Source organism: Exophiala oligosperma (genome assembly GCF_000835515.1).
Source record: "Exophiala oligosperma strain CBS 72588 unplaced genomic scaffold supercont1.5, whole genome shotgun sequence".
Taxonomy (NCBI): domain Eukaryota; kingdom Fungi; phylum Ascomycota; class Eurotiomycetes; order Chaetothyriales; family Herpotrichiellaceae; genus Exophiala; species Exophiala oligosperma.
Window position 1 is genome coordinate 1,229,525 of NW_015622822.1, and position 12,265 is coordinate 1,241,789.

The 12,265-nt window shown below is 49.8% G+C and overlaps 5 protein-coding genes across 6 annotated transcripts; 2 read left to right on the plus strand and 3 right to left on the minus strand.

The window, feature by feature from the left end:
- Window positions 1-30: 30 nt before the first annotated feature.
- Window positions 31-1,039, minus strand: PV06_05778 (uncharacterized protein; the record flags this gene model as incomplete). The annotated part of the gene is made up of 3 exons (XM_016406825.1): window positions 31-387; window positions 498-640; window positions 964-1,039. The coding sequence occupies 3 exons, from the start codon at window positions 1,037-1,039 to the stop codon at window positions 31-33; spliced, it is 576 nt and encodes a 191-aa protein (XP_016262429.1).
- A 300-nt stretch (window positions 1,040-1,339) lies between these two features.
- Window positions 1,340-2,642, minus strand: PV06_05779 (uncharacterized protein). Its single transcript, XM_016406826.1, has one exon. It carries the CDS (start codon window positions 2,598-2,600, stop codon window positions 1,458-1,460), a length of 1,143 nt encoding a protein of 380 aa, XP_016262430.1. The 5' UTR covers window positions 2,601-2,642; the 3' UTR covers window positions 1,340-1,457.
- A 752-nt stretch (window positions 2,643-3,394) lies between these two features.
- PV06_05780 (uncharacterized protein) lies at window positions 3,395-4,636 on the plus strand. The gene is made up of 2 exons (XM_016406827.1): window positions 3,395-4,094; window positions 4,179-4,636. The coding sequence occupies exons 1-2, from the start codon at window positions 3,444-3,446 to the stop codon at window positions 4,377-4,379; spliced, it is 852 nt and encodes a 283-aa protein (XP_016262431.1). The 5' UTR covers window positions 3,395-3,443; the 3' UTR covers window positions 4,380-4,636.
- Window positions 4,637-5,450: 814 nt separating this feature from the next.
- Window positions 5,451-8,600, minus strand: PV06_05781. Of its 2 annotated transcripts, XM_016406828.1 has the most exons (4): window positions 8,388-8,600; window positions 8,076-8,326; window positions 6,771-8,023; window positions 5,451-6,715 (listed from the first exon to the last, which is right to left on the minus strand). In XM_016406828.1, the coding sequence occupies exons 1-4, from the start codon at window positions 8,447-8,449 to the stop codon at window positions 6,593-6,595; spliced, it is 1,689 nt and encodes a 562-aa protein (XP_016262432.1). In that variant the 5' UTR covers window positions 8,450-8,600; the 3' UTR covers window positions 5,451-6,592. The 2 variants fall into 2 exon arrangements, with proteins under 2 accessions (XP_016262432.1, XP_016262433.1); XM_016406829.1 differs by having other exon boundaries at window positions 8,076-8,600.
- Window positions 8,601-10,271: 1,671 nt separating this feature from the next.
- PV06_05782 (protein disulfide-isomerase domain) lies at window positions 10,272-12,188 on the plus strand. The gene is made up of 2 exons (XM_016406830.1): window positions 10,272-10,569; window positions 10,620-12,188. Exons 1-2 carry the CDS (start codon window positions 10,426-10,428, stop codon window positions 11,955-11,957), a joined length of 1,482 nt encoding a protein of 493 aa, XP_016262434.1. The 5' UTR covers window positions 10,272-10,425; the 3' UTR covers window positions 11,958-12,188.
- The last annotated feature ends 77 nt before the right edge of the window (window positions 12,189-12,265 follow it).

The window sequence follows — 12,265 nt, forward strand, 5'->3', positions numbered from 1 at the left end:
CTTTTGGGTTCTTCGATGGGGAGACATAAGTCACATCTCACCACACTCACTGACCCTGACGTCCAAGACCGGCCTCTCACCTTGTCCCCTCCCTCCGGGGCCCGCGGTCCTCGTGTTCTCAATCATCCTCACGACGTTCATGCTCTCTTCGTCGGCCACCTGTCCAAAGACGACGTGTTTGTTGTCGAGGAACGGCGTGGGAGCGCACGTGATGAAGAACTGACACCCGTTCGTGTTGGGTCCGGAATTGGCCATGCTCAGCAAACCCGGGCGCGTGTGTTTGTGGCTGAAATTCTCGTCCGCAAAAGAACTGTTCTGGTAGATTGACGTTGACCCTGTACCGTCTGCGTGTAGAAAATCGCCTCCTTGGATCATGAAGGATTTGATCTGTTTTCGGGGGATATGATGTCAGAAACAATACGGCACACAGCGTACAGCGTACAAGCCGACTGCCTAGGGTACCTGTGTATCTGTCGTTGGGGACGATAAAAACTCACCACACGATGGAATTTACTCCCTTTGTAGCCTTGAGGTCGACCGCTAACTTTATGTTCACCCGTACAGAATTGTCGGAAATTTTCTGCCGTTTTGGGAACCGTGTTGGCGAAAAGGTGCATTTTGATACGGCCAAGTGGTTCACCTGAAAGGAAGACAGGTCAGTTACATTGGGCTTCGGAACGTGGTTTGGAGGGTGCATGATAAGTGGAGGTTCGGTCGTATTTGGGTTTGAAATTGTTATGTTTTGAGAGAATGAAAGCTTTCGTGGTTTGTATTTTTGCAAGAAGACCTCATCTGCAGCCCTATCAAGTCGGGCCACTGCTGTCTGTGTGGGAGTCATCGAGTCGACCGCGCCAGATAAGCCCTCAACGGCTCTTTCGTCCCATGAGGACACAAAACACACCAATTATGTGTTCTCATGTGATCGATGGAAGGGAAGAGGAATGTAGGTAGGTAGGTACTTACCGCCCAATGTTATGTCGAAAAAGACGATTGGTTCGCCTTCGCCTGGCTTGGGGACAGGAACAGGAGTTGCGGCCATGTTTAAAGTGATGTCTAAGTGATCTAGAATGTGTCGGGAAAAGGATTGAAGGAAGGAGGGAGAGGTATTGAGGTCGACATATCGACTTCGTAGCCTTGCAAGGATCGGACGGAATAAATTTTATGCGGGGGAATTTTTTCTCTTCGCAAGGCTGAGATGCGGATCACAACACGACAAGACAGACTGATATGAACTGTAACCCCCAACCGCACCAGACAATCTAGAAAGATCAAAACATCGAGATACCAAGAGGATGATTATCAAGAAATAAGAATACACGGAGAATTATTATAATTGAGGCATCAATTCATTTTCGTGCAGAATAGTCATTGATCATTACCTACAAAAGTTCCTTCACGGTCCATCAAAACACAAATACCCTGGCAACAGTCCACTGTCATTAATCGGTTCGATTCCTTTAGTGATTTGTAACATCACGAGACTTGTCGTCCTTTTTCCAAAATCTGAAACCTTTCCTCTTCTTCGGTTGACTGTCTTCCAAGGCTGGATGCACGGCAGTGGAGACTAACCCGACTCTGGGTTCGTCTGAGTATACTTGATTCTGAACACGAGACTCGGGTATCTCGCCAATTTTTGTACTGGTCGTCATGAATGTCATGGTGGAAACTGGGCGACCTCCTCTACGTCTCAAACGTCGATTATCGCTGGTGCCAAGTGGGATCTTTGGTGGTCGTGGCGGCGGCGGCGGCGGCTGATGCTGCTCCTGTAGATCGGTGTAAGGCTGATCGAAGAAATCTGAAGGTACAAGCAGCATGCTCGGTGGTCGCTGAGTGTTTGCCTCACCCCATGGTTGATGGTTTCTGCGTTTGTCTGGGCAGGGAGATGAGTTGTCGTCCTTTTCGACATCTTTTCGATTTTGAACATTGGCAGACTCCGACAGATTCGATTCTGATTTACTTCGACCATGCCTCTGAGGTTGCGACCCCCTGGCCTTTCTTGCCGCAGCAGCAGAGACCACAGAGTTGCCACTTTTGCTCCTGACCCAGCCACCACGTACTAATAACGGCGACGGTGATGGTCGACCGGTCGTACTGGGCTTGTCCTTCTTGTGATGCCCTGTCTGGTATCCTGGCCTGGCCTGTCCGGCTTCAGCTGGCAATCTTAACTGCCGTGCAATACTCAACCGCGAGCTGAGTTGTCCAAGTGCAGTCATAGTATCTAAAGCAGCAGACTCGGACAGATTATACAATGTCTGCCTCGACGCAATCTTCTTCCTTGGACCAGCTGACAATGTATGATTGATGAGATTGACCAGTCCAGTATTCAGAACGAGCAGAGTATGTGCCAGACTGCTATGGGCCACTTCGTCTCCGATTTCGAATCTGTTTCCATGTTTTGCTACACTCTGATCGTATTCGTTTCTGATTTGCACAGGTCGAGTCGTTAGGGACTGTCGTAGCCATTCTTCTTCCTCAGATGGTCGCGGAAGCCTTGCGTTTGATTTCCTCTTCTTTCCACTTATACGGTGAAAGATATTCAGCCCGCTTCCTAAAGCTGTTATGATGGACGACACTATCGAGGATACGTCCGTTCCACCCATAGCGATGGTGATGATATATGGCGTCCAAATCGGACGAGAGTCCTTTACATATTTCCTTGGATATCAAAAGGGAAGCGGGTGGGGTTCAAGACGTTCAACCGAGGACAAAAAGCGAGCAAGGAACACCGCCCTACCTTACAAAGGTGAAGTGAGGAAGGCATCCTTGAAAAACAAGGCTCCGGCAGGGATAGGGTTGAATTATACCTTTAACCTCAAGTCCTGCATGTCGACCAAAGCATCCGGTCGTGAGTGCCAGGGCTACTCAAGCCTCCATCAGCTAGAAGCGGGCCAGACAGTCTGATTCGAAGGACTTTTGTGACGAGGAGAAAAGTCCAGCGACATGACTGGCGGGAGATACGAGGGCGTCTGCAGGAAGGCGTCCCGGCGCTTGCAAAAATATGAACCCGACGAATAGATGGAATCTGATTATCCAGGGACATGAAACATGCATCCATCCGCCCATCGCCTTTCAATTCGACCAGTGGAAAGTTGTCATCACCCAGGGTTGAGGGTGGAGAGGGAGTTTATTGGGAGAACGAGTAGAGACAGAGAAGCCTCACTCAGAGAGAATTTAAGTCGCCAAACCTGCCCCCTATAGCGTCTACACTTGGGGCTCCCCTCGGCTCTTTCGATAGGCGTCATGGGCATCGCGCTCCTCCCCCACAATACCCTCAGGGAAATTCTCCACCTGGGCAAGTCAGGTAAACAGTGCTTTCCAGAAAGTCCAATTCGATGCGCTCAGGACCAGAACAATTTCCCTTCCCTCAATTTTGACAACCCGCGGACATTGACGACCACTTCCTCAGCACATCACTCCTAGGTTCACTATATCGGATTCTTGTAATGGCTCCTGTCGGCCCGCAGCTTCCTCCCGAATTACAAAAGCGCAAACGCAGCCCAGACGATGAAAACGAAGGACAAGGCAGTTCTTCTGATTCTTCGACAGGTCCTCTACCTCAACGACCTGCCTCAAAAGAGTCGTCGCCACCTTCCTCCAAGCGCAGCCGAGTCATAGGCCCTACGCTTCCGCCGGCGCCTCTAGACGAACGACCCCCGAGCCCGCCGCAGCCCGTTGACGCCCATGAAGGTGAGAGTAGCGACGACGATGATTTCGGTCCTAGTCTGCCCTCTGCAGGTGACTCCTCAAAGCCGGTACAGTCAATCGGACCACAGATATCATCCTCCAACGATCCGCCTGCACGACTTCAGCGGGACGAATGGATGACCATGGCGCCTGACAACGGGGATTGGTCTTCGCGGATAGACCCTACGAAACTGAAGAACCGAAAGTTCAATACCACAAAAGGTGCAAAAGGTCCACAACAATCCGGAGTCGGAGGGTCGTCGTGGCATGAGACACCCGAGGAGAAGCAAGCTCGTCTGAGAAGGGAAGTCATGGGAATTTCAGACCCCACAGCCTCCTCAGAGAGGAAGATGAAACCCACAGGCACTTCGCATGACGAGGCGACGGCAAAGAGGGTGAAAGAGTATAGCGTAAGTCGGTCCCCTACTGATGTAACTCTGGGTGGTAATCATCCATTTTGCCATTGCCCAGATTGGAAGTTTACATTTCACCAGGACAAGCAGAGAGGCCCATCTCTCTACGCCTCCCATAGCTCCGCCAACAAGGCTGTGGAAGAAGACGACCCCAGTGCTCGTGCATTTGATCGCGAGAAAGATATCGGTGGTGGCATGGCAATTAGCGCCACCAAGCGTAGGGAGATGGTCAAGAAGGCCGCCGATTTTTCTTCGAGGTTCAGCGAGGCGAGGTATCTATGATGCGGGCTCACTCGGAGGATGAATTGAGAATTTTGTCAGCCTTTTTGATTGAGTCCGTCAGGAGTGTCATTTGTACGACGTTTACTCATTCACAAGACCAGTTGAATTCAGTCTCCAGACTCCACGGGTTCACTCTCCGCGCCGAGATCTCAAGCCAGATGCAAGAGGACAGCCGGACTCTGGGCCATTGGAGATACCAGGACCTTTTGTCGCGAACAGTCCAGGCCCGCAAACCGCATACAAAGCTGAGGACGAACAGCCGAGAGATTTTTTCTCCCTTCTGTTGCAGCAAGTTGTCGCTGGTCACGAGGACGTATTGGCGCGGCCCACGCACAGATATGAACGTCAAGCGATCCTTTGTGGGTAGGCTTCCCTCTTTAATGATGGGACGGAGGACGCAACTACCATCAAATTTGCGATTCGCACCATCACCTGTGACGACGAATTCCTTTTGCGTGGTTAGTTATTACAGAAGTGCTCACTCCAAAGCGGCCCGCCCATGATGATCACGGTATATGTGAAATGAGCCCGCCTCTGTAGGTATTTGTCTACCAAACTCCAACAACCACGGAATATACTCTAAGATTCAAATGTGCCAACGGATTCAACTCTCTACCCAAGGCCACGGAAACAAAATAAAATCCGCGCATCACTTTTGTAATCATACTTGACCGTTTTCTTATCTTTTCTCTCTATCCATCTACCTCTCTTCGGACACACTCCGGGGAATTGGGGGGGCGTCGACTCCTCTTACAGTAAGTAGTACGTACGAGTAAACCGCCTAGTGACTCAAAGCAGGTAAGGAAGGGTGCCCGGGTGACAAAAGTACATGTACACTCCGCTAAGTAGCGAGTATCTCCCGTAAATCTCTCTCTCTCTCTCTCTCTCTCCGCCCGTCCGCGTCGCGCGGCACCGTCATTTCTCAACCTGCCCGCCCTTCCACCTGCCGGCCGTACCTACCGTGTGGTGCCCGGTTCCAATCAACGCTTGCGGACCTCCTGCCTGATACAGACGAGTGGACTCTGGGGCAACTGTGGAATATTCCGAAAAAGAAAAGGGACGGACGTTCGTGCATTCTTTACGATTTTTTTGAAGTTCACACCGTACGGTACAACACTCCTGTCCTATGTAATCGCCCTGGACGGGCACACAGAAGAGACCTGGTTACCTATTCCTGCCGGGGCTATATTGAATTTGGTTGTGTTTCTCTCCTCCAAATAGGACTCGTGGTGTTTCCACGTGTCAGGTTAAGATTTAGACAATTCGTGCTCCGTAGTTCCGTACTCTGTACGAGTACCCACGACCTAATAGGTAGGTGGTTTGATTACATCTGGTTTTTTGTTGTAAGCAAGGACCGTTTGCGGCTGTGGCTGCGGCTGAAGGCGGGGGCCAAAATAGGTCAGCACCATCAACGTCATCTTACCACTCTCGACCAGACCTTCATCGACTACCTCGTGAGGTCGGAAAGCTTCATACACATTCCTCACTGTCTTGTCATCATGACGGAGAATCGAAAGTTTGGCTTATGACTTGTTGGCTTGTGATTTTTGACCCATGCACAGACAGGTCTTCGGAGCTGAAACAACCTCGGCCTCGTCCTCCCGCATTGAGCTTTCAGGGGTATCCATTCAGGCTACAGCACCTTCTCCGACCCTGCTCACGGCATATCTCCTGATCGTTGTTCCGACTTGCACCCTGGGCGTCCCTCTATGGGAAATCAGACCCAGCGATGTTCCGTGTCAGGTGAAGTCAAGCGGCGATCTCAAAAGGCCCGTTTACCCAAGGAGGTAATCCCGGATTCGCTGATCGGGGCAGAGGACTGGCCACTGGAGGTGTACTGTAGGCTTTTTGACAGACACAAAACTAATTTGCTCACGTTTATATCAATATGATCAAGTGGTAACCGTTATGCCGTGGGTAGCCATTCGGTCATACTTCATACAACGCCTCTCAAACCCCACCAACTGGGTCAAATAATGCCACGATACGCGATTGACTCTTTGAGGTGGCTTATCGGCCGACCTAGGCCTGGAAGGACCCAGCATTGGCAAGTACGCTTTCAGGAAATGCTCGCCACAGTGGAAACCAACCATTCGCTTAGCTCGGTGGATGAGAGGATTTGGAAGGAATGAGAACTGATCTTATCATTGGTTCGAGATATCGTCAAGTCGTCGAAGTACTGGTTTTAACTAGGGTTGGCGTGTCTCTCGAGCTCACGTCCTAGGTCTGTAGAAGAGTCTATTGCCACAGGAGTAGAACTGGCAGTGGCAATTGGTCGGCGCCGGGGTTATACCTCCTCCTTGGTAGCCACCAATGCGTAGTATTCTGGCCAAAGGCTATTCAAGAGTTAGCAATTTCAAAAAGACCCATGGAATGGTGAATCGAACTCACCCATCGCGCTGATGGAGAAGACAAAGCTGGGCAGTCGGAAAGATCAATAGTCTCGTGTTGTATCAGCGGTTGATCTTTTATGAAAGGATAGACCGCATAGTCGAGACCGGCCTGGGGCATTCTTTTGTCTGTAATGTAAGCTTCAATGGGTCGAATGAGGTCGCGTTGATCTGTGAGGTCGGTTCGGTCATTTATGATGGATAGATTTGTTTCAATCTGCATCATTTTCTTCGCAATCACATAGGCGGTGCAGCTTGTCCAATTATTTTCCACAACTCGGAGAGAGCCAAGATGGTTCAGCGCGTCCATTCGTGTTGTAGGGTCGCGACACTTGATGGCAGTGAAGAAGAGTGGAGGAATGAAGCCGAAATGATACTCGAGATTCGCCCAAGTCCCGGCAGAGAATTTAAGACTGTCGTCCTTGGCCCATGAAGTCGTAAAGTCGTCATAACGATCCACAATCCATTTGAATTCCTCATCGAATCTCTCGTAGATGGCTTCAGAGTCCCCGGCCGAAGCTCGAACCATGACTCCGAACATGGTGTGATAGATTCGCAGGTATGAAAGTGCCATGGTGTAGGCGTCCCGTTTTGCTGGTGTCAAACTGGTTTCGAATCTGTCAAAACTCATACGCCAAGTATCCAATAACATTTGTATCTTTTGTGGTGGTGACAGTGTCCAAGACTGCTTGCGCCAGTCCATTAGCCTTGCTACGTAGTGAGCAATACCATCAAGAGCGTGAAGAGCTCCATGGATGTGGTTGAAGGGAGCGATGTAGGGTAATTCAAGACTCGGAGTCAGCATGCCTGCACAAGCACAATTATCCACTGTGATATCACCGAAACCATAGGTCGGAGACTTGTCGATATAAGAGACGAAAATAGGGCCGATTGCGTTGATGATCAAGCGAGCAGATGGAGAAGCCTTGAGGTTGGAATTCCGGATCGAGTTGTACCACTCGTCCATGATACTCAAGCCGGAACGGATGTGTCGCAGTCCACTATCATATGAACCCTTCATGAAGTCGCAACAGGCGAATAGAAGACAGGCCAACAGCACATTTTCCACCTGGGGAGACGAGCAGGTGGCTTGAATAGCTTTTGTGTAGTGAGATTGGTAGACTATGTTCTGGTCCAGAGGGCCGCCCTCCAAGGCAGTGTTCTCGACCACTGAAGAGGTGACGAGAAGCATGTGTTTGACTGCGGGCCGGACAAAGCCAAGTTGAGGAAGTAGCTGAGTCCAGAATGAATGCCCTAGTCGCAAGGAATGAGTAAAGAAACCGAAAGGAGTCGGCGGCGGCCTTACCAAAGTAACATGAAAATATAGGAGCAGCCTGTTCTACCCAGAATTGAAAGGAGCGTTTGTCGTCAGAATCACCGATTGAAGACATCGGAGCCACAAAGTGAATGAGATTCATGTTTTCTCGAGACTGCGCTGGAGGGTTTCGAGGCTTGAAGAGCCATGTTTGAGGCGGTTGATAGCCTTCGCATTTTCGGAGAGAGTCTGTACATTGTCGACATGCGGGCTTCGCTTCATCGCACTTTATGCGTCGTTTTCTGCGACCAGTGTGAATGGGTATACAAGATTGAAGAAGCCGAGTAAGGGTGGCATGGATACCTGCAGGTCAAACACCCTGTTTTCGTCTTTTTATGAGGGCGTTTGGCTCGACCTTGAGCCATTCTGCCATAATAGTTGAGGATTCACACCAAGACGGGTGCAATCTGAAAGACCCGAACTCTGTGAAAATGTCGTGATAATGAGAAAAGAGGGAAGGCGATTCAGAATGATTGAAAGCGTCTGTAATGGTCAAAATGCCCAAGATTGTCGATTAGTATGGAAGGATGTGGTGGTGACTCTGTAGGGCTGGAACTAACACAACTTATATTGGGGACTAAAAGGTGCGGGAAGGTGGTACTGGATTTCCTTGGGACACAGTAGGAGGCCAGGCAAGGTACCTAGTTAAGCCAGGTACAAGTATTAGGTAGTACTCCGTATCCCGTAGCTTGGGAGTTCCACCCAAGATTGATTTATTCGCCTGTCTTAGCTAGAGTACCTCAGGTGTCTATCTACAGATGATATACGGATCCCTAGTTGGCTTAATTGATTAAATAATATTGTACCAAGAACCTGTACAATTTAATTACCGTAAACATCATCCGCAGTCCATGTCTTGCCCTTCTACTCCTCCCGTTGGTAGCGACTCCGTACAATACGAATAATACGAAGGAGCTGGGCCCACGGCGAAACCGGCGTCTACTCAATGTGACACGAATACCACCTACAGCGCCTCAGCAAATTACGCCATGATCATTATCAGTCGCATTAACTCAACGGGGAGTAGCAGATGCAGGGCACTTCAACACTGGGCAAAGTTCGCTTACGCATCGCATCAACCTGTGACCCCCTTTGCAAGGATAAGGTCGTGGTCGATTGGTGTTTGGATGATCCGCCTTGGGCAATGATTCCATCCCCGTCTTTGGCCCATGATCGACACCGCAGATTCAAGCCAGAAATCCTGTCTGGAGTATGAGGTTTAAGAGCACACAAGGACCAGAGAGGCGGTGGCCATTACCATCATCACTCCACTCCGATGATGTGTTGGTGATATTACTCCGTATTGCCTCCGAGGTCTTTTGACTGGTAAATGTCAGCTTCCGCCCTCGCCCTGCAAGCCATGGATAGTGTTTTATCGATTCCGTACGTACAGCACCTCGCACCGTCTTCTAGGCATTGTTATCGGCGATTTCATGAAGCACCTACACCATTTTATGCGCCTCTCGGTTTACCAACCTAGGTAAAGCTTCTTGAGCGTTCCTAGAGTTTCTACCTGGCTTCCTCCTTTCGGTCGATCTTCTAATGTACCTCCTGACATGGACAACCCGACCTCCTAGTGCCCCTCTAATATGGTCGCGCTGATGCGCCCCAGTGGTTGAATCACTTGGCTTCAGTTGGACAAGCTCCGAAAACGGTGACACGTTCCCTTATCCTACGGCAAAGCCATTGAATGTGCTTTCGATCACCACTCCATGTCTGGGATGATGTCAAGAGCAAGGATTTGAAGGGAACAAACAATCGTGGGCGTTTCAAGAGGTAAGAGGTTGAGACTACGCTGCCATCGACTTTAGAGAAGCGTAAGGCACTGGTGAGGCATAACCAGCGGCGCAGTCTGATTTCGGTGAATATGTTCGTCTCTTTGACACGACTGTGGAAATACTGCAGCTTACTCTACCTTTGTCTCCAATTCAAATACGTAGGAGGATTCTAGAGTAAGAAGAAGCACTCCGTAGTCCATTTACCATTTCAGTTTCTACCTACCAACTCCGTACCTGGAAGCCAATGATGAGGCCTGGATAGGTGATAGCGATCGTAGACAAGACCTTGACAAGTGTTCTATGGATTATTGTTGCTACTGGTTATTGTCAGACAAAATTATGCCACTTTCACCACTACGCGATTCTTACCCCGGATTTACCATCACTTTCGCAATAATTCCTCCCTGCACTCGAGCCCACTTCAAGCCAGCGTGTTCGAAAACTACAGTGTGCAACACCACTTCCTTGGGCCATGGTCATATCTCGAGCCCATGCCTTCCTGCACCATCATCTTGTGCCCTGAAGTTCTTTAGATTGCCTGTCGGATTCGTATTATTGATTCTATGGCTCGTTCAAGCCTCCTCGCTTGGGCGGTGCTTGCCCTCATTTGTCTTGAGGTTGATGCCTTCTACAGCAAGAATTCTCCTGTCCTTCAGGTTACGGGGAAAACATACGATTCTCTCATCGCCCAGTCCAATCATACATCTGTACGCCGACAATGCCCCTCCCTTCAGTTCATGACTAACGCCTGCTCCAGATAGTAGAGTTCTACGCACCGTGGTGTGGACATTGTCAAAACCTCAAACCTGCCTACGAGAAAGCTGCCAAAAACCTTGCTGGACTGGCCAAAGTTGCTGCTGTGGACTGTGATGACGAGGCAAACAAACCATTCTGTGGACAGATGGGTATCCAAGGATTTCCCACTCTGAAAATCGTCAAACCCGGCAAAAAGCCAGGACGACCCATTGTCGAAGACTACAACGGACCCAGATCAGCAAAAGGCATCGTGGAGGCCGTTAAGGATAAGATACCCAACCACGTCAAGAGATTACAGGGCGAAGCTCTCGAAGAGTGGTTGGAAGATCCTTCTACCCATGCAAAGGCCCTCATCTTCACGGACAAAGGGACCACTAGCCCCCTCGTCAAAAGCCTGGCCGTAGACTTTCTTGGAAACATTGCTTTTGCCCAGATAAGGCACAAGGACACTGCTGAGAAATTTGGTGTGACGACCTTACCCACGGTCCAGCTTATCCCAGCTGCTGGTGAAGCACCTATCCCTTATGACGGCGAAATTAATCGGGAGGCCCTGGTGGCGTTTTTCAGTCAAGTTGCGTCGCCCAACCCAGATCCTGCTCCGAAGAAGGCGAAATCACCCAAATCAACATCGAAGAAGGCGAAGTCCTCGAGATCTGCATCCGCGGCATTTTCCAAAGCCTCCGAAGCTCATAAATCATCCGATTATGACGACTTCTTGGGTAGCTCTGGGACGATTGTACTGGACGATGATACGCCAACAGAGTCACCACTTCCTATCGTGGAGCATGAGGAGAAGCCCATGGTTGTCCCAGATGTGATACCCCCGATTCCCACAGCTAGCACTGCTGCCGAGCTTGAAACTGCCTGTTTGACTCCAAAGAGTGGCAATTGTCTCTTGGTTCTGGTTCCGGCGAGTGCTGATCCAGAGGAAGTGTCTCAACCCGCGACTTCTGCATTGGCTGGAATCGCTGAAATCGTGCAGAAGTATAGTAAACGCAAAGCCAATATGATACCCGCCTATGCGGTCACAGCTGACAACCCAGCTGCGATCAAAATTCGACAAGAGTTGGGATTTGCAGCTGATGGTAGCCTTGAGATCGTTGCCTTGAACATGAAGAGACGGTGGTGGAGAAGATATCAAAGCGAGGGCCACAATATTCTCGATCTTGAGAATTTCATCGACGCCATCAAACTAGGAGAAGGTTCGAAGACACGATTACCTGATACTTTCGGAGGTTCAGCACCAGAGTCGCCTGCGTCTGAACCAAGTGAAGTTGTTGAGGGTGCTTCGAGTACAGTCCACGAACAAACTGCGTCTACCGAACATGATGAATTGTAACGTTCTTGAGCAATTCTTTGATTGATACTGCACAGACTTGAGAGTCCTGCTTAGACAATCAGCACCGAGCGATTGATTAATTGCTGAGTCCCATCATACCAATTATTATCATCTGACTCTGAACTATCCTGACGTTGTCGACTTCACTCGACTCTCATTTGTGCTTTTGTCGCACCATCCACTTACTCTGCCCCTCTTCCGCTTCCTGCCCTCCTTTCTCACATTTCACTGACTTTGGGTGGTGAATATTGCGACACCCTGAGGATGATGAACATCTCCTGGTCTCAGCCCTTTCATTGCTACCATCG